At 51.9% G+C, this 18,556-nt stretch overlaps 1 protein-coding gene and 1 long non-coding RNA gene across 3 annotated transcripts; one reads left to right on the forward strand and one right to left on the reverse strand.

The window, feature by feature from the left end:
- Positions 1-312: 312 nt before the first annotated feature.
- LOC147213624 (uncharacterized) lies at positions 313-5,874 on the reverse strand. The gene is made up of 3 exons (XR_015104449.1): positions 5,450-5,874; positions 3,260-3,357; positions 313-1,428 (listed from the first exon to the last, which is right to left on the reverse strand). It is a non-coding gene; the product is annotated as an uncharacterized LOC147213624 (long non-coding RNA).
- A 1,507-nt stretch (positions 5,875-7,381) lies between these two features.
- Positions 7,382-14,636, forward strand: foxred1 (FAD-dependent oxidoreductase domain containing 1). 2 transcript variants are annotated; one of them, XM_086142138.1, is made up of 11 exons: positions 7,382-8,277; positions 8,392-8,612; positions 8,697-8,807; positions 9,631-9,749; positions 9,957-10,051; positions 10,147-10,248; positions 10,321-10,397; positions 11,922-12,082; positions 12,269-12,398; positions 12,474-12,578; positions 13,084-14,636. In XM_086142138.1, the coding sequence occupies exons 1-11, from the start codon at positions 8,190-8,192 to the stop codon at positions 13,336-13,338; spliced, it is 1,464 nt and encodes a 487-aa protein (XP_085998264.1). In that variant the 5' UTR covers positions 7,382-8,189; the 3' UTR covers positions 13,339-14,636. The 2 variants fall into 2 exon arrangements, with proteins under 2 accessions (XP_085998264.1, XP_085998265.1); XM_086142139.1 differs by lacking the exon at positions 8,697-8,807.
- Positions 14,637-18,556: the final 3,920 nt, after the last annotated feature.

Consider the following 18,556-nt stretch of genomic DNA (forward strand, 5'->3'; position numbering starts at 1 on the left):
TTAAAACATGTCTATTCTTATATCTGAGTAAATCCCAGCGAGATGATTGAGCTGACAGGGAAAACAAACCCGGTGCGTTGTAATAAATAGTAATAACAGGAAAGGATAGGCTATTCCTTTCAACACCCCACAGTGGAGAAAATTTTTTATCATAAAACAACAATAATGATGTTTTCCACAGTGAATTAACCTCCTCTACCTACCGCTGTTCTCTGTATCTTTTTTTCTCTCAACAAACAATAATAAATCAGACCAGTTTTGTCTAAATTGTGTCTATTTATATTCCAAGTGAAAATAATTACATGTCTTCATCTTTGTTTCTTCTGGAGAATCCATATTCCACCAGCGGAATAGGAGAAAATGACTAAATGCGTATTTGTGTATGTGTTTGGTTCTTGGCCATGGAGATCATTCAGATGTTCGATGAAGATGTAACGAAAGGCCCGTCTGTCCCTGCATAACTAGGACAGGGTGAATATTTAGGGATGGATGGATGGGTGGAGGAGGGGGTGGAGAGGATATTGATTAAATCAATTAAATTAGTTTATTTCAAAAGGGGGCAATGCAATTTCATAAAACACATGTATAAAACATGAGTAAAAAAGACAGAATTAGCCAAAGAGGCTATTTTTCTGACTCCATCAGAAGACATAAACCTGACCTTCTCACACTGATGTCTGTGTTGCTGTCGCCCTTCAGTGGTCATTGTTTGTCCTGCAGAGATTGTGGGGTCAGAACTATTTCAGCTTGTCTCTGAGTTTGACCTGAGTGACTCTTCTGAGGGCCGTCACCACTGCTCCGAGTCCCTCGACCGCTGCTCCGAGTCCTTCGACCGCTGCTCCGAGTCCTTCGACCGCTGCTCCGGGTCCTTCGACCGCTGCTCCGGGTCCTTCGACCGCTGCTCCGGGTCCTTCGACCGCTGCTCCGAGTCCTTCGACCGCTGCTCCGAGTCCTTCGACCGCTGCTCCGGGTCCCTCGACCGCTGCTCCGAGTCCTTCGACCGCTGCTCCGAGTCCTTCGACCGCTGCTCCGAGTCCCTCGACCGCTGCTCCGAGTCCTTCGACCGCTGCTCCGAGTCCTTCGACCGCTGCTCCGAGTCCTTCGACCGCTGCTCCGAGTCCTTCGACCGCTGCTCCGGGTCGACCGCTGCTCCGGGGGCCTTCAACCGCTGCTCTGGATCGACCGCTGCTCCGGGGGCCTTCAACCGCTGCTCCGAGTCCTTCGACCGCTGCTCCGGGGGCCTTCCATCTGAACATGGACCCACCCGGTTCTGCTACAGACCCGTGTGTTCCTCTGCTGACGACCTGGCCAGCACGGGGTCGGCGTCCTGCTCCAGGGCCGCTCCCGTTCCTACAAGTCCCGGTGCCGGCGACGGATCCAAGATTTGGAGAAGAGCTCCAGAGGATCATGAAGAGGAAGAGCCTCAAACTGTGTGTGAAACCACGAGTGGAATTACAAGAAAAGAAACACGACTTTGCTGAGACCAGAACTCCTTCCATGTTCTGGTCACCAGACCTTCAGCTGACCAAGTTTCTACGTTGATTCAAATGAGTGTATCGGTGTTTCATGTGAAGTTTCACTGAAGATGAAGAGTTGGATTTTTTTTTTTTTAATGACGTGATGTGAGCTCGACATGAATGAAATTAAACGTTCACATGCATAAACGACTCAGTGGAAAGAGTTTGTTCGGACAAAATGTCCTCGGATCGATCGTCCGGGATCATCTCCAAGGATGAACGCCTCCGCTCTGATTGGTCCGCCGCGGTCACATGACGAGCCACGGCCCGCGGCTGGGACGCGTCAAGTCCGTGGATTTGAAACGTTTTCGTTGAGTTTTTTCAAAATAAAATGACTCATCCTAACCGACAACTCGATCACTTTGGTAAAATCCTGGTCGGCAGGAGTGACTTTATTTTCAAAAGTCAAACATTCCCTCTTCATATTTTACAAGGGAGTCCGTCGCGCCGCAGGAACGCGGCCGAGTAATCAGAGTACTTTCTGTCCCAGATCGCCTCCTTTCTGTTTGGTCAAGTTATCAGACCGACTTTCCATCTGGATCCACGGGACGCCTCGGACCATCTCCACGGCGGATCCTCGTTTCCTCGCCTCTGCTCCGTCTTCAGGTCTACAGGTCAGTGGACCTGGACCAGGGGATTTCCTGGAGATCAGGCCGCCCGCACCCCCTGGAGGCCCGGAGGGACCCACAGTCTCGGCGTGCAGATGTTCCGTCAGGCGTCGGAATGCGGCCTTTTATTTTGAAGGAGTCCCGCTGAGCGGCGGGCTTCCGGTGTGAAAGACTCCAGCTTGACGAGCCGCCGCGGCGCGTTTCCGGTGCGGGCCGTACGCGTGTCCGCAGGACGCGCTTCTGGGTTCGGCGGTTCGGTTGCGGGTTCGATTCTCCCCTTCTCCCCTATTGGTGTTACACTCCGGTATCAAATCAATACAGTTATGCTCTTGTACAAGTGGAGTGTTACGCTCTGCTCTCCTTGGAGTGTTACACACTGCTATCTGTGGATTATTACGCTCTGGTGCTAATGGGAGAGTTACAATCTCGTACTAATGGAGTGTTACACATTGGTACTGGTGGAGTGTTAGACTCCAGTACTAATGGAGTGTTTCACTCTGCTACTAATGGAGTGTTACACTCTGGTGCAAATGGAGTGTTACACTGGCACTAATGGAGTGTTGCACTCTGGTACTAATGGAGTGTTACGCTCTGGTACTAATGGAGTGTTACGCTCTGGTACTTATGGGGTGTTACGCTCTGGTACAAGTATAGTGATGCGCTCTGCTCTCTGTGGAGTTACGCTCTGCTATTCGTGGGGTATTACACGCTGCTCTCCCGTGGACTGTTACACACTGCTATCTGTGGAGTGTTACATTCTGGTACTAATGCAGTATTATACTCCGGTACCAGTGGAGTGTTATGCTCTGGTACTAATGGAATGTTACACTCTGGTACTTATGGGGTGTTACGCTCTGGTAGTAATAGAGTGTTCCGCTCTGCTATCTGTGGAGTGTGGCACTCTGGTACTAATGGAGTTTTACACTCTGGTATCCATGGAGTGTTACACTCTGATACTATTAAAGTGTTACACTATGGTACCAGTGGAGTGTTACACTCCGGTACTAATGGAGTGTTGCGCCCTGCTGAGCCTTGATAGTTGGCCGGGTCCGGACGAGGTCCTGACCGGGCTTGTAGCACACCTCGGCTGGGTCTGGACCAGGCTCAAACGAGGTCTGGTCCGGGCGGACTCACCTCAAGTCCTCCAACAGGTCGCACTCGGTTTGGTGTTTGAGGTGTAATCTGCTGTTCTGCTCGGCGTGGGTGTGTTTCAGCTCCTGGGTCACCCGGACCTGCGGAGACCAGACCAGACCGGTTTAGAACATCAGGCTGGACCCGAGACGCCCGAGGCCCGGTATCCTCAGCAGCTCCCGCCAGCTGAGCTCACCCTCTGATTGGTCGAGGGATTCGGGGGGACAGAGGGAGGAGGTGTTCATGCGGGCATTAAAACACCGCCATCCACACTGAGGTTCTGGGTGGAGCGCCTCATCAGGTGGTCCAATGGGGTGGAGACTGACCATCCTGGATTATCAATCTCGTTCCTATTCGGGGTTAAAGGTCAATTCCTTTCCTGGTCCCCAGTCTTTGAAAATGCAACTGTCAGCCCACGCGATCATCTGCACTGACTGGGGTTCTGCTCAGTGAAGATCCCAAAAAACATCCAAATTATTACTCGTTTGGTGTTTGATGGGTTCCAGGACCTTCAGGAAAGATGACATCACTGTCCAGGTTTGATCGCTCACATGTTCACATGAGCCTCCTGACCCGAAGCACAAATCCAGAAGAACTGTCATACGTACACGGCACAGGTTCTACGTTTCTGTTTGGAGAACTTTGCTTTCAGGTATCTTCTCAGTTGCAGCTCCATTCCCCCGGTGGCCTTTATTCTGAAGGTCCTGCTTCTGGTGGTGTCACTGCGCCTTCCGAGGAGATGGGGACAACAACGACGATGTTCCTCTGAAGACGCCTCGGCTTCTCCGGTCACTTCTAGATGACAAATCGGATCGAGGAACCACATCTCAGAGATCTTCACCTCTAACCTCAACCACCAGTACTGAGGATCAGAGGATCAGAAGGGATCTTCATCTGGACAGGTCTGCCGTGCTCCTCCTCTCCTTCCTTCTCCTCTTCTCCTCTTCTCCTTCTTCTTCTTCCTCCTCCTCTTTCTCCTCAGAGCGGCTGCTGTCCAGGTGAGTCTCCAGTACCTTCTCATTGGACCAGGGTTAATGACCTGGTTGTTCCATACCCTTTGACCAACAGGAATAGATCTGTGCTCCTCCTCTTTCCCTTCACACTCGGCCTGAAGAAGAAAAAGCTACCGCTACCCCCTGTGACTCAGATGTTAGACCCGGTCACAGTTCTGGTCCCCGACCCGGGTGAGGCTCAGTTCAAGCAGGTAAAGCACCTGAGTGTCTGAACATGAAGCTGACTCCACCTGGGAGCTCAGGAGAACCAAGGAAAACCCAGGAGATGTGTCTCCACAACCCTGACACTGGTGCGTGAACATCCTCCTTCCCTCAGAAACATGTAAGTTCCGGTGGGCATCTTAGAGCTGGAGCCTGGTTCCTGGACATGGAGTGGACCAGGTCTTCCAGAGGTCCTTGTTCTCCAGTTCTGAAGGATCTGCCACCCCGGACGTCCCTCAGATCTTGGGACTCGGCTCAGAAAAACATTCATTTGAAAGCACAGATTGAACATAACTGGGGTTTATGCCAGAGAAGATGTGTTCTTCGGATCCCAGGGTCAGAAGGTCCTGACCACGGGAGCAGAACCTCTCGCGGGCGGTCTCCAGTCAGCTTGGAACCAGAGGAACCAGGAGACCTTCCCTAGAACCGAAGACCGGACCAGAGTGCAGGAGCCAGGGGGTCTAGGAGGCTGGAGGAGACCTGGTAGAGCTGAACAAGTTTTGGGGTTGGCATTGGTGTTGGGGTTCCAGTTTGTGAAGCCGGAGTAGTTAGGGGTGGGAGTTAGCCGAAGAAGTTAGTGGACTTGGAGGAGTTGGCGGAATTTTTGGAGTTGTTGGTGGAGTTGAAAGAGTTGTTGGCGGAGTTGAAAGAGTTGTTGGCGGAGTTGAAGTTGCAGTTTGTGAAGCTCAGGCGGAGATGCTCGGAAACAATGACTGTCTGAACCCCTTTGGGCCACAAACTCGTCCGAACTCGGCCGTTACCCACGCATCTCCCCCCTCCGTCCCTCCACCGGAGCTCCGGATCCCCTCCGCCGGGGTTCGGACCCCCTCCGCCGGGGCCCGGAGCCCCGGGCCGGGGTTCGGACCCCCTCCGCCGGGGATCCGGAGCCTCTCCGCCGGGGCTTCGCACACAAAGCGAGCGTCCCGTCTGGGAGCCGTCGAGCAGCGTTAGCTTCGGGGCTACAAGGGGGGGAACTCACCTTCCTCGGCGGGGGCTGCATCTCCTCTCTTCACTTAAAAAGTGCTCCAAAGTCTGCGGCTCGGCGGGGAAAAGTTCTCCGGGGCGTCCGGAAGCTTCGGCGGCGGAGCGGGCGGAGGCGTCCGGCCGGACTCTGGCGGCCACCGCGGCTCCGAACCGACGCGAGTCCCGGCGATGAAAACACTGAGACTCCGGGGAGACGCGGCCGTCAAGTTGGCCGCCTCTCGGCAAGACCACTTCCGGCTGGACTTTCAACCCAAAGCGCTGTTTGTGGGATATTGCTTCCGCCAGGGACCTTCAAAATAAACGCGAGTGGAATTTCAACCTTTTTAAAACATGTCTATTCTTATATCTGAGTAAATCCCAGCGAGATGATTGAGCTGACAGGGAAAACAAACCCGGTGCGTTGTAATAAATAGTAATAACAGGAAAGGATAGGCTATTCCTTTCAACACCCCACAGTGGAGAAAATTTTTTATCATAAAACAACAATAATGATGTTTTCCACAGTGAATTAACCTCCTCTACCTACCGCTGTTCTCTGTATCTTTTTTTCTCTCAACAAACAATAATAAATCAGACCAGTTTTGTCTAAATTGTGTCTATTTATATTCCAAGTGAAAATAATTACATGTCTTCATCTTTGTTTCTTCTGGAGAATCCATATTCCACCAGCGGAATAGGAGAAAATGACTAAATGCGTATTTGTGTATGTGTTTGGTTCTTGGCCATGGAGATCATTCAGATGTTCGATGAAGATGTAACGAAAGGCCCGTCTGTCCCTGCATAACTAGGACAGGGTGAATATTTAGGGATGGATGGATGGGTGGAGGAGGGGGTGGAGAGGATATTGATTAAATCAATTAAATTAGTTTATTTCAAAAGGGGGCAATGCAATTTCATAAAACACATGTATAAAACATGAGTAAAAAAGACAGAATTAGCCAAAGAGGCTATTTTTCTGACTCCATCAGAAGACATAAACCTGACCTTCTCACACTGATGTCTGTGTTGCTGTCGCCCTTCAGTGGTCATTGTTTGTCCTGCAGAGATTGTGGGGTCAGAACTATTTCAGCTTGTCTCTGAGTTTGACCTGAGTGACTCTTCTGAGGGCCGTCACCACTGCTCCGAGTCCCTCGACCGCTGCTCCGAGTCCTTCGACCGCTGCTCCGAGTCCTTCGACCGCTGCTCCGGGTCCTTCGACCGCTGCTCCGGGTCCTTCGACCGCTGCTCCGGGTCCTTCGACCGCTGCTCCGAGTCCTTCGACCGCTGCTCCGAGTCCTTCGACCGCTGCTCCGGGTCCCTCGACCGCTGCTCCGAGTCCTTCGACCGCTGCTCCGAGTCCTTCGACCGCTGCTCCGAGTCCCTCGACCGCTGCTCCGAGTCCTTCGACCGCTGCTCCGAGTCCTTCGACCGCTGCTCCGAGTCCTTCGACCGCTGCTCCGAGTCCTTCGACCGCTGCTCCGGGTCGACCGCTGCTCCGGGGGCCTTCAACCGCTGCTCTGGATCGACCGCTGCTCCGGGGGCCTTCAACCGCTGCTCCGAGTCCTTCGACCGCTGCTCCGGGGGCCTTCCATCTGAACATGGACCCACCCGGTTCTGCTACAGACCCGTGTGTTCCTCTGCTGACGACCTGGCCAGCACGGGGTCGGCGTCCTGCTCCAGGGCCGCTCCCGTTCCTACAAGTCCCGGTGCCGGCGACGGATCCAAGATTTGGAGAAGAGCTCCAGAGGATCATGAAGAGGAAGAGCCTCAAACTGTGTGTGAAACCACGAGTGGAATTACAAGAAAAGAAACACGACTTTGCTGAGACCAGAACTCCTTCCATGTTCTGGTCACCAGACCTTCAGCTGACCAAGTTTCTACGTTGATTCAAATGAGTGTATCGGTGTTTCATGTGAAGTTTCACTGAAGATGAAGAGTTGGATTTTTTTTTTTTTAATGACGTGATGTGAGCTCGACATGAATGAAATTAAACGTTCACATGCATAAACGACTCAGTGGAAAGAGTTTGTTCGGACAAAATGTCCTCGGATCGATCGTCCGGGATCATCTCCAAGGATGAACGCCTCCGCTCTGATTGGTCCGCCGCGGTCACATGACGAGCCACGGCCCGCGGCTGGGACGCGTCAAGTCCGTGGATTTGAAACGTTTTCGTTGAGTTTTTTCAAAATAAAATGACTCATCCTAACCGACAACTCGATCACTTTGGTAAAATCCTGGTCGGCAGGAGTGACTTTATTTTCAAAAGTCAAACATTCCCTCTTCATATTTTACAAGGGAGTCCGTCGCGCCGCAGGAACGCGGCCGAGTAATCAGAGTACTTTCTGTCCCAGATCGCCTCCTTTCTGTTTGGTCAAGTTATCAGACCGACTTTCCATCTGGATCCACGGGACGCCTCGGACCATCTCCACGGCGGATCCTCGTTTCCTCGCCTCTGCTCCGTCTTCAGGTCTACAGGTCAGTGGACCTGGACCAGGGGATTTCCTGGAGATCAGGCCGCCCGCACCCCCTGGAGGCCCGGAGGGACCCACAGTCTCGGCGTGCAGATGTTCCGTCAGGCGTCGGAATGCGGCCTTTTATTTTGAAGGAGTCCCGCTGAGCGGCGGGCTTCCGGTGTGAAAGACTCCAGCTTGACGAGCCGCCGCGGCGCGTTTCCGGTGCGGGCCGTACGCGTGTCCGCAGGACGCGCTTCTGGGTTCGGCGGTTCGGTTGCGGGTTCGATTCTCCCCTTGGCGGAGATGCTGCCGTGGCGCGGCGGCCTGCGGGCGGCGGCGCGGAGCCGCGGCCTGAGCGGCGGGACGCCGCGGCGGAACGACTTCTTCAAAGGTAGGGAGCGACGCTGTCCGGGACCCCCACCCCCGGTGACCCGGAGCACCGGAGATCCGCCGCCGCTAGACGGTTCTCCGGCGGCTCCTCGGTGACCCGCGGCTCCTCCCGCAGACCTGGAGGCCCAGCTGGCCGCCGCGAGGCGCACGGCGGCCGACGCGCTCCCCGGAAGCGGCTGGTCCCCGCTGGAGGTGAACCCGCAGCTGCCGCCGGAGAGGGCCGACGTGGTGGTGGTGGGCGGCGGCGTGGTGGGCTGGTCCGTGGCCTACTGGCTGAAGGTCAAGGAGAAGGTCCGGGGGGCCCTGAAGGTGGTCGTGGTGGAGAAGGACTCGTCGGTGAGGAGAACACGCCTCAGGCGACCTCTGAGCCGGACCTTGTCGGGTCGCCTTTAACCCTAACCTCCCCGATGTTGTCCTCAGTACAGCCGGGCCTCCACGGTTCTGTCGGCCGGGGGGATCCGCCAGCAGTTCTCCCTGCCGGAGAACATCCTTCTGTCCCTGGAGTCGGCCCGCTTCCTGAGGAACGTCAACGTAGGTGCCCATCAAGCTCCGGCGGGCTTCCCAACCCCAGAAGATCCTCTCTAATCCTTCATCCTTCTCCTACCACGGCCGCCGTGGAGCAGATTCGAGATTCAAAGTGTTTATTGTCCCGTGCGCAGTGGAGAAGCGCGTTTCCCCGCACCGTGAAATTCCCACTTTGCTGTCGCCAGTGCGTTGGGACGTGTGCTGGTAGAAGAGTGTAAACATTGTTAGAAATATGATTGTACGAACGTTAACTGTGAGTAGAAAACAGTATAATGAGACGTTTGCGTGCAGCTTGTTGTGCAAGTCACAAAGTGCATCTGCAAGGAGGAGTGCAGTTTCAGTGACAGTAGGCTTTCCATGTGCGAGGAGGTCCCACCGCCTCGGCCTTCTTCTCGCCGCGCTCCGAACACTCACCCTCTTCGGTCGAGATGGTCCACATTCTCCTTCTGAACGTTGTGGAAGACGAAGGTCCTTCCTGCCGACGAGACGTTCGATGACCTCTGTATTTCTGGGCGCCCGATCGAAGATTGAACTTTACTCTGGCCGATGAGTAAAGTTCCCTCAAATGTTTCCACTCGGCTCTTTGAGCAGAAGGTAGCTTTATGAAGATCCGAGGTCGGGGACTCAGGGTTCTGAGGATGAACCGCCAACCAATCAGAGAGCAGAATCATAAAAACGGGTGGTCGGCGTCACCGTGAACAGGTGGTCGCCATGACAACAGAAGGGTGGTCGATTGTGTGTGTGCGCACACATGTGTACTCGCATGCATTTAAGGGTGTGTGTGTGTGTGTGTGTGTGTGTGTGTGTGTGTTTCATGCTGCCTCCTCAGGACCACCTCTCTGTGGTGAATGAAGATGCCGTGGACCTGCAGTTCAACCAGTCGGGGTACCTGTTCCTGGCCAGCCAGGACGGCGCTCACATCATGGAGGAGAACTTCCACACCCAGAGGTGAGGCTCTCCTGCCGAGGAACCCCTGGCGCAGGAACCGTGGAGAAGTTCGGTTAAGAATAAACGCTATCCGGGCCCTGAGGGAGCAGAGAGGAGGTGAACCTCCGTTTGAACCTCTCTGAGGACACCATGTCAAGCGGTCAAGAAGAAGAGAATGTCGGCGAGGGCTCTCGAAAATGTCCTGGACCCCCTGCGGTTGTTTTTCAGGCGTGCCGGAGCCAAGGTTTCCCTGCTGTCTCCCACGCAGCTGAAGGAGAAGTTCCCCTGGATCAACGCCGACGGCGTGGCGCTGGCGTCCTACGGTGAGACGGCGGCCCCGAGGAGGAAACGGCTTCTCGGGTTGTCTGGCCTCGGAGAACCCGCGGCCGCTCGCTGACCCGCGGCCTTTCTCCGGCAGGTTTGGAGAACGAGGGCTGGTTCGACCCCTGGACGCTGCTCTGCGCCTTCAGGAGGAAGGCCGTCTCCATGGGAGTGTTCTCCTGCTGGGGCGAGGTCACCGGTGGGTTCTCCGTCTGACAGAACCTGGCTGAGGAGCACGACGTGTCTCAGACCCCCTGCTGCTGTCCCGCAGGCTTCAACTGCTTAACCAGCCGTGTGAGGACACCAGATGGAGAACAGCTGGACCAGAGGAGGATCAGATCCGTTAAAGTAAGATCCCGCTCGGACCAAGGCCGGATCCGGACCAGGTCTGGATGTTCTCCGTTAAAGAACTCGGTCCGACCTCTTTGAACACTCCCCAGTCCGATGAACCGCCGGGCCCAGCCGGGAGCTCCGGTAGCTGGCTCTGCTCGGGTGGGGTTCTGGACCCAGAAGGTTGCAGAACCTCGGAGGTCACATGTTTTAAACCAGGGATGCTCACACTTTTTCAGCATGCGAGCTACTGATAAAATGACCAAGTCAAAATGATCTACCTACAACAAAAATGAAAAACATTCTTCATACGTACAATGTATGTTGTATAACCGCATGAGCACATATTGCACATCACAAATGAATACGTACATTTTTTGTCACGATCCACGTTCACCGTGATGACTTGCACTGAATTGAAAGATAGTCCGGGCAGCAGCTGCTGGCGGCCAGCCTCGGTCACCATGACGTCACTCACCCAGAACGACGCTTCGGTTGCGGCTTTTGAAGTTTGTTGTGTGAAAAGTCACTGCTGTCCGGACAACTGGGATTTTAGTTCCTTCACCTTTCTCTTTCTCGGCTCTCTTTTCGGCGGGGCGTCCATGTCGCATTTTCCACAAACGGTCTGAAAATGCCGCTCTACATTTCCGTCTTTGGTATCGCGACGGTTGACCGGAAGATGAGGCGAACGCACTTCCAAAATGCCACCGTGAAATAAAAGTCCTCCTCCCATTCCGTATGAAAGTGATGAGTTTTTGTCTTCTTACTTGGTCCAGCTGCTCCACTCATTTTATACCCTTACTTAAGTTTAAAAGAAAAAGCCGAGGGCTAAAAGTTGGAGGTGACTTTCTGACCAGCTTGTTAGTTTTGCTGCACTTCACGCCGTTGTTTGTGCGTCTGCAGTGACCTCAGTGTCAGAAAAGTCAGATGTCATCTGACTGGTCGCCCTGTATATCAGTCAAGGGACAGCACGGACGATTGGCTGACGTCTATTTTTTTCAATGTCATGCGATCTTCCGGTATTACCTTTGCAATCGTATTAATCGCGATCGACTTATTGAGCACCCCTGGTTTAAATGAACTCGATTGATCCACTTCCTGCTTCGTCTCCCCTCTTTGAGGTGGCCAAGGCTCACAGACGGGTTCCCTTCACAGAACCCTCATTTCTGGGAACATCTTGACGTGGAACAAACACTCGGAGCCTCTGGAGACGCTGATCTAAAGCTTCACATCTTCTAGATCTTGAAGTTGTGAATGTATGAAGACAAGCCTTTTTTTTAGATGCACATAAGAACCAGCCCTTCTATCCAGAAAGGAGGTATAGAGAACCTCAGCTGAAAGAACCAGAAACACTGGGAGCCTCAGAGCCACACACACACACTCTCAAACACCAATGTGGGCTATGCTGTGTGTGTGTGTGTGTGTGTGTGTGTGTGTGTGTGTGTGCGTGCGTGCGTGCGTGCGTGCGTGCGTGCGTGCGTGCGTGCGTGCGTGCGTGCGTGCGTGCGTGCGTGCGTGCGTGCGTGCGTGCGTGTGGTGCAGGTACAGATGCCCAACAGTCTGGAGTACCAGCCGGTGGAGTGTGCCGTGGTGGTCAACGCAGCCGGAGCCTTCTCCGGGAAGCTGGCTGAGATGGTGGGCATCGGTCTGAGGCCCTCAGACTCCACGGCCGGGGTCCCGCTGCCCGTCGAGCCTCGGAAAAGGTCTGGAGGTGTTTCCTGTCTGGATCTGACAGTCAGATGAATTCTTGCACATCTTTAGACATCTGCTGCTGTGCCTTTAAGTTCTCCGTTACTTCTAGTCTGAGTTCTGTGTCCTTCATCGCAACGACCGGAGGTAGAAGTTGGCAGCGGTACCGTTCCGCTGACGTGTCCTTGGTTTCTTTCCAGGTTCGTGTACGTGGTCCATTGTTCTGACGGGCCGGGCCTGGACACCCCTTTCCTGATCGATTACTCGGGAGCTTACTTCAGGAGGGAGGGGCTCGGAGGAAACTATATCGCGGGAATGTCCCCGGAAGAGGTGCCGACCCTTCCCTCCGTCAGGAGCAACGGTTGGTCCTCAAAGTCCTAAAAACTCAAACGCATCTCGTTTCAGGGCGAGGAACCCGAAACCAGCAACCTGGACGTGGACCATCAGTTTTTTGAAGATAAGATCTGGCCCCGCTTGGCGAACCGTGTTCCTGCTTTAGAGAAACTCAAGGTGCTTGAAGTGTTCAGAAGGTAGTTTTGTTGTGGCGGAGGGACAGAGGCTGCCCGGTCCGTCGGTGTGGAACCGATGGACCTGATCGAGTCCTGACATAGTTCCTGAGTTGGTCCATCACAGAGCCAGCAGACGGGGTATGGGGGGTAGGGGTTTCTTGTAATATTTTACCAGGTAGAAGACATCAAGGGGATAAACAGTAAGCCTGCCGTCCACCAGCGCCAGGGGAGCAGTTAGGGGTTCAGTGTCTTCTCAACAAGACAACAAGTAGGAGTAGCTGGGAATCCAACCAGGAATGTTCGATTCCTCTGCTTCCTGTGCCATGCCCCCCCCCTCCGAAAAAGGGTATCATTGAAGAGCGGTTTTCAGTATCCAAAGTGAACTTGTTTCCTCCACCTTGGGTTTATTCTGGGGCTTGTAAGCCAGACAGGAACATCTGTGAGCCTTCAAGGGCCTGCAGGGTTTTGTCTTGACAGTTCAGGTGTTTGTTCTCTTCCCGTACCAGGTGACCAGCTCCTGGGCCGGTTTCTACGACTACAACACCTTCGACCAGAACGGCATCATCGGCATCCACCCGTTCATCAACAACATGTACTTCGCCACGGGTTTCAGCGGCCACGGTCTGCAGCACTCCCCGGCCGTGGGCCGAGCCGTGGCTGAGCTCATCCTGGACGGGAACTTCAGGACCTTGGACCTGAGCGGCCTCGGCTTCGGGCGCATCCTCAACCAGGAGCCCATGTTGGAAAGGAACATTGTGTAGGACCAGAGGAGTCGGGCCTGGGTTGGCCAGGACGGGACCTTTGTTTCAAGTCCCAGAAACCAAATGATATCATCTTGCAGAAGCAGGTTCCTGAAGAAGCTAATTTGCCTTTTCAGGTCCGAGGTACAACCAATATCTGCGGTCCACTTGGAGGATTTCTTGCAGAATTGTAGGAATGGCTGCCATCGCCTGGGTTCCTTCAGAACTACACAAGCAGTCTCACCAAAGGTTCCACCATGGTGGTCATCTCAGACCACAGTCACCATCCGTCCTTCCGGCCTGCATCGGTCAAGTTTTGGACAAGAAACACACAAATTCCCTGAACAGATCAGGACGGGAGGTCAGATGCAGATAAAGTCTACCTTCCTTTGTATCTTTCAAATAAAAGCCCTGAAAGACACTGACAAACATCGAGCAGCAACATCTCACCCCTCGTCCTTCATATCCAGTCTAGATGATGTGAACAACAACGTCCTGAAGCTGATTGGACGCTGGAGCTGTCGGCCAATAAGGGCTCACTTCTGTGATGATCATTGAATGATCCGGTGAAACGGTCTCTACCTTTGACATTCTTCTCGTGGCAACTGGACTTGATTTTTTTGAAGACCAATCAAGTGGAGTCCAGTTGCCACGAGACCTAGAATGAACCGTGATCTGGATGGCTGAGAAGCTCCACAAACGCATCTTTGACATCCTTGGCTCTTTGGCTGGTTCCTTCTGAAGGGTCTGCTGCTCGAGGTTCTCTGGTTAGGTCCTCATATGTTCCAGGACACAGTCAACTTCCATGGGTTTCAGAAAGGCTTCCATTTCTGAGCCTGAAACAGGAGAAGAGTTCTTCACACCAGTGCTGCCATCAACTCAGTGAAGATGGTACTTCAGTTTTTACGTTTGCCCTCTTTACGTAGATGTTGATACCGCTTACAGCCCTTATCACATTTAACGCCGCAACCGGGGGGTGTTGGAGATATTCTTCAACTTTCAACTCTACAGATGTTCATCTGGATGCTTTCCTGGCAGAGTAGCTCTGTTTGGGTTAACCTGTAACCCCGGTTCTCCAATGCTTGACTGATAGCGGCTGATACTGAAGAACATCCAGACACCGGACGTCTCTGAGGACACCTGGCCCTTCAGATGTTTCGTTGTCATAGGTACAGATCCTTCCTGGACTCAGATATTTGGATGGTTTGAGATTGTGCTGCTTTCAGGTGTCCACCCAGACCTATGACCAATCATCAGTCAGCGGTCTTTGTGGTTTCAGTTGGGTTTCGAGATGAATAAATGATGCTTCGAAACCTGGATATTCAGAAATGCTGCTTTCTGGAGAAAGGGTGAGGAGATGAATCCGTTCTGAAGGGGTCACCTCCACCTCTGCTCGGGGTTCTGTCCAGCATGGCCTCCAGAATAAGTCCTCATAAAGACAGTTTAATTGGCAATAAACCAACTTTTACTTCAAGACTCAAATTTGAGCCCCAGAAAGGTCAGATCTGATCAGTCGCTTGTGTTCTAATTTAGGATTATGTACAAAATATCAAGACCTTCTAGTCCGTTAGCTTTCCAATTTGTAAGCTGGTACACGAAACTCCAAGCAACTGTTTTGCTTGGGAAAGGCACCGTCCACCAGAGGGAGTCATTTTAGTAGTTCTCTAAAATGTGAGCGGCGACTCGAAGGACAGACTGGTTGGGGCTTGAAGCTGTTTTCCTCCTCATGTCAAACACATTTGATGCCCTGCGGTTCTTTTCTGGGATGTCAACATAAAACTCACTCGTGTCTGTGGGTCTAGAACCGCTGGTTCTGTCTCTTCACTATCACGTCTGCAGCAGTGAATCCGTCCGTGGAACTTCTATCATTTGTTAGGACTGTGGGAGGAACCCCATGTAGACACAGCGGGAGAATGGAGACTCCACACAGGAAGGGAATCTGACCAGGGACCGGAGCTACCAAAGAATAAGCCGTCTCCTTCTCCACCGCTACTTCTATCTGTGAAGATCCTACCGCCTGGAGCCGATCACAGCGGCCCCTGGTGCAAGAGGCGGGGTTTAAGCCTGCCAGTCAGCTGCCAGTAACCCTACCAGTCACACTGTTTAGAGCCTTCAATGGACCTGCTGGACTGTGGGAGGAAGAAGGAGAACCTGTCCAGAGGAACCTTGTTGATGTGAGGAGACCCATCTGACCAGCAGGCCATCCACAGACAACAGCTCGGAGTAGATGAAACGGCACGTTGGAGCACCCTTATTTATTTCTGCTGATGTTTGGGGATGGGCGGGTTCTTCGGAGAGATGTAGAACACGCTGTGCAGAAGAAGGTCGGGGATTATTTCAGGAAAGGGGGACGTGGTTTCTGAAATAGCTGCTTCCTAAGTTTTTAGATGCTGATTTACAGACAAACATCGAGTTCTGATGGAGATCTGAGATCCCGACCTTTAGACAGCCTCAGGAGACCCAGGTGGAACCACAGGTCCTTCCCTCTAAAGGGATCTAGGGAGAAACCCTGCTTCCACAGGTCTACTGGACCCTTGGTGGCCGCAGGCAGAAACGCACCCTGAATATACAGTGATGTCACTGAGGAGGGAATAAAACATTTAATGAGGGGATAAATATTAAATGATACGGAATACATTTGGAAAAATCATCATGAAATCTAAAAGCTAGCTTTCTTCTGAGGAAGAAATGAAATACCTCACTCTCCTTAGTCTGTTTATTGAGATTCTGTTGTTGGGCCACAAACTGTTGTTTCACACTGTGACCTAAAAACTGCAACAAGCCACAGTGTGTGTGTGTGTGTGTGTGTGTGTGTGTGTGTGTGTGTGACCCTTCATTCCCCACCATCTGCGTGTTGACTTCCTACAGAGAAATGTGAGACTAAAAACCCTCGTGGTGACCACAGGTCAGCCAAATGGGTAAATATGAAACTGACCAGCGGCTCAAAGGGAAACTATGACCCCAATATAAACTTCTGCAATACATGGCTGTAAAGTATTTTACATCAAATCAGAACTCAGCCGGAGGCTCACCGGAAGAGTTCCAGACTTTCAGCCCCAGGTGAAGGTGATTACGGAATCCGACACACTGGCTGGTACATGCCAGAGTTTGGTCTTCAAACACAGGATAGATTATGCTCAGCGTCTCTCTGGTCCACTTAGATTTAAACAACCAGGAGGAAATATAACCCTGGGAAAGTTTTAACTGTTTTATCACCGCTAGACCTGTGAGAAATGACTGAAGTGGAAACAGTCCTTGCAGTAGCAGCTCGGCGCCGAGGCTCACCAGATTGACTCCACAGGCGATCAGAAAATTCAGCCTCAGGGGGCCAAGCCAGTGTCTCCTGTAGCGTTCCCAAGCAGATAAATGCAGAGGGTTGCGTCACGAAGGGCATCCAGCATAAAACTTGTGCCAAAACCAAATATGAGAATCAAATCTCATCCCAAATCAGTCAAGGCCCGGGGTAACAACCACCACCATCGGTGGCGATAACCTACGGGGTAACAGTGGAAACTGGGCTGCTGAAGCCGGAAGGAGAGGAGGAAGGCGTGTTTGGCAGCAGAGAGAGAAGGGGAAAGGTAAGACTCTGGGACTGAGAGGAGGGACTTTGAACATTGGGACAATGGCAGAGAAAGGTAAAGAGTTGGTTGGCATGATTCACAGGAGGAAGGTGGATATATTGTGTGTCCAGGAGCTTAGGAGCAGGTTTGAAGTTGTGCTATCATGGTACTGACAAGAAGAGACATGGAGTAGGAGTTATCTTGTTGGAATTTATCAGGAATGTTCTGGAGATGAAAGGAATGTCAGATAGACTTATATGTCTGAAGCTGGACATTGAAGGCGTGATGCTATATGTTAGCGGCTATGCCCCGCAGGTGGGATGTGAGTCTGAAGAGGAGAAGTTCTGTAATGGATTAGATGAAGTGATCCAGAATATATCCAGAGATGAGAGAGTGGTCATAGGTGCAGACTTCAATGGATAGGCTAGTGGCAATGGGCAGGTTGGTCTCCAGGATAGGAACGCAGAGGGACAGATGGTGGACTTTGCAAAAAGGATGGAAATGGCTTTAGCGAACAATTTTTCCTGAAAAGACAGGAGCACACAGGTAGACTACATCTTGTATAGACAAGGTCATCTGAAAGAGATCAGTGACTGTAAAGAAGTGGCAGGTGAGTGTATTCAGACAGCAGAGGATGGTGGCTTGTAGGATGGCTTTGGTGACAACCTTGTCACCAGAGTGATCCTTCAAACCACCATCCTATGCTGTCGAAGAAGGCTCCGGGCGGTCAGGGAGAGCTACGAGATGACTGGACGACTACAGCTAATGGGATCAGGGAGACAGGTAGGAGAGTACTTGGTGTATCAACTAAAAGGAAAGTAGATAAAGATACTTGGTGCCATATAGAGAAAGAGGCTAGCAAAGAAGAAGTGGGACACTGAGAAGAGCAGACAGGAGTACAGAGAGAAGCAGCACAAGGTAAAGGTAGCAAAGGCCAAACAAAGGGTGTATGATGACTTGTATGCTTGGTTGGACGGTATGGGGGGAGAGAACGATTTGTATAGGTTGGCAAAACAGAGATAGAAAGGATGTGCAGCAGGTTAAGGTGATTAAGGGCAGAGAGGGAAATGTAGTGAAAGATACTAGAAGAGTGATGGGAAGAGAACTTTGAAGAGCTGATGAATGGGGAAAATGAGAGGAAAGAGGAGACTATTATGGACCATAAAAAAAGCAAAGATTAGTAAAGGTGACATGAGGAGGGCACTGAAGAGGATGAAGAGTGGAAAGACAGTTGGTCCTGATGAAATACCCATGGAGGTGTGGAAGTGTCTAGGAGAGACAAAAGTAGGGTTTCTAGTTAGATTCAACAGGATATTAATGAGTGAGAAGATGCTTGAGAAATGGAAATAAGGAAGTAAGGAAAGACATAAGGAAATAGGGGAAAGGTGAAGAATTGCAGTAACAATAGTGGAAATAAAGTTGACAAGCCATACAGTGAAGTTATGGGAAAGAGTACTGGAAACAAGACAGAGCAGAAGTCTGCATTTGTGAGCAACAGTGTGGTTTTATACCTAGAAAGAGTACTACAGTTTCAGTATTTGCTTTTTTAGCATACTGGGAGATAAAGATCAACTTTATTGATCCACAGTTATGTCAAAAAACTAAAAATATGTAAAATATGAATATAGAATAGAGAGAAGATAGCAAGATATCCACGAATAGATAGACAGCAGAAACAA

The sequence above is a fragment of the Fistularia commersonii genome, chromosome 35, assembly GCF_037954325.1.
Source record: "Fistularia commersonii isolate RoL2024-O1a breed Wild chromosome 35, RoL_Fcom_v1.0, whole genome shotgun sequence".
Classification (NCBI taxonomy): Eukaryota; Metazoa; Chordata; class Actinopteri; order Syngnathiformes; family Fistulariidae; genus Fistularia; species Fistularia commersonii.

Bases quoted from the DNA above. Each gene is read 5' to 3' on its own strand.
- foxred1 (XM_086142138.1), top strand. From the start codon at position 8,190: ATGCTGCCGTGGCGCGGCGGCCTGCGGGCGGCGGCGCGGAGCCGCGGC. The intron at 10,052-10,146 runs GTGAGACGGCGG...TTTCTCCGGCAG, and splicing joins CGTGGCGCTGGCGTCCTACG to GTTTGGAGAACGAGGGCTGG. The intron at 10,398-11,921 runs GTAAGATCCCGC...CGTGTGGTGCAG, and splicing joins GGAGGATCAGATCCGTTAAA to GTACAGATGCCCAACAGTCT.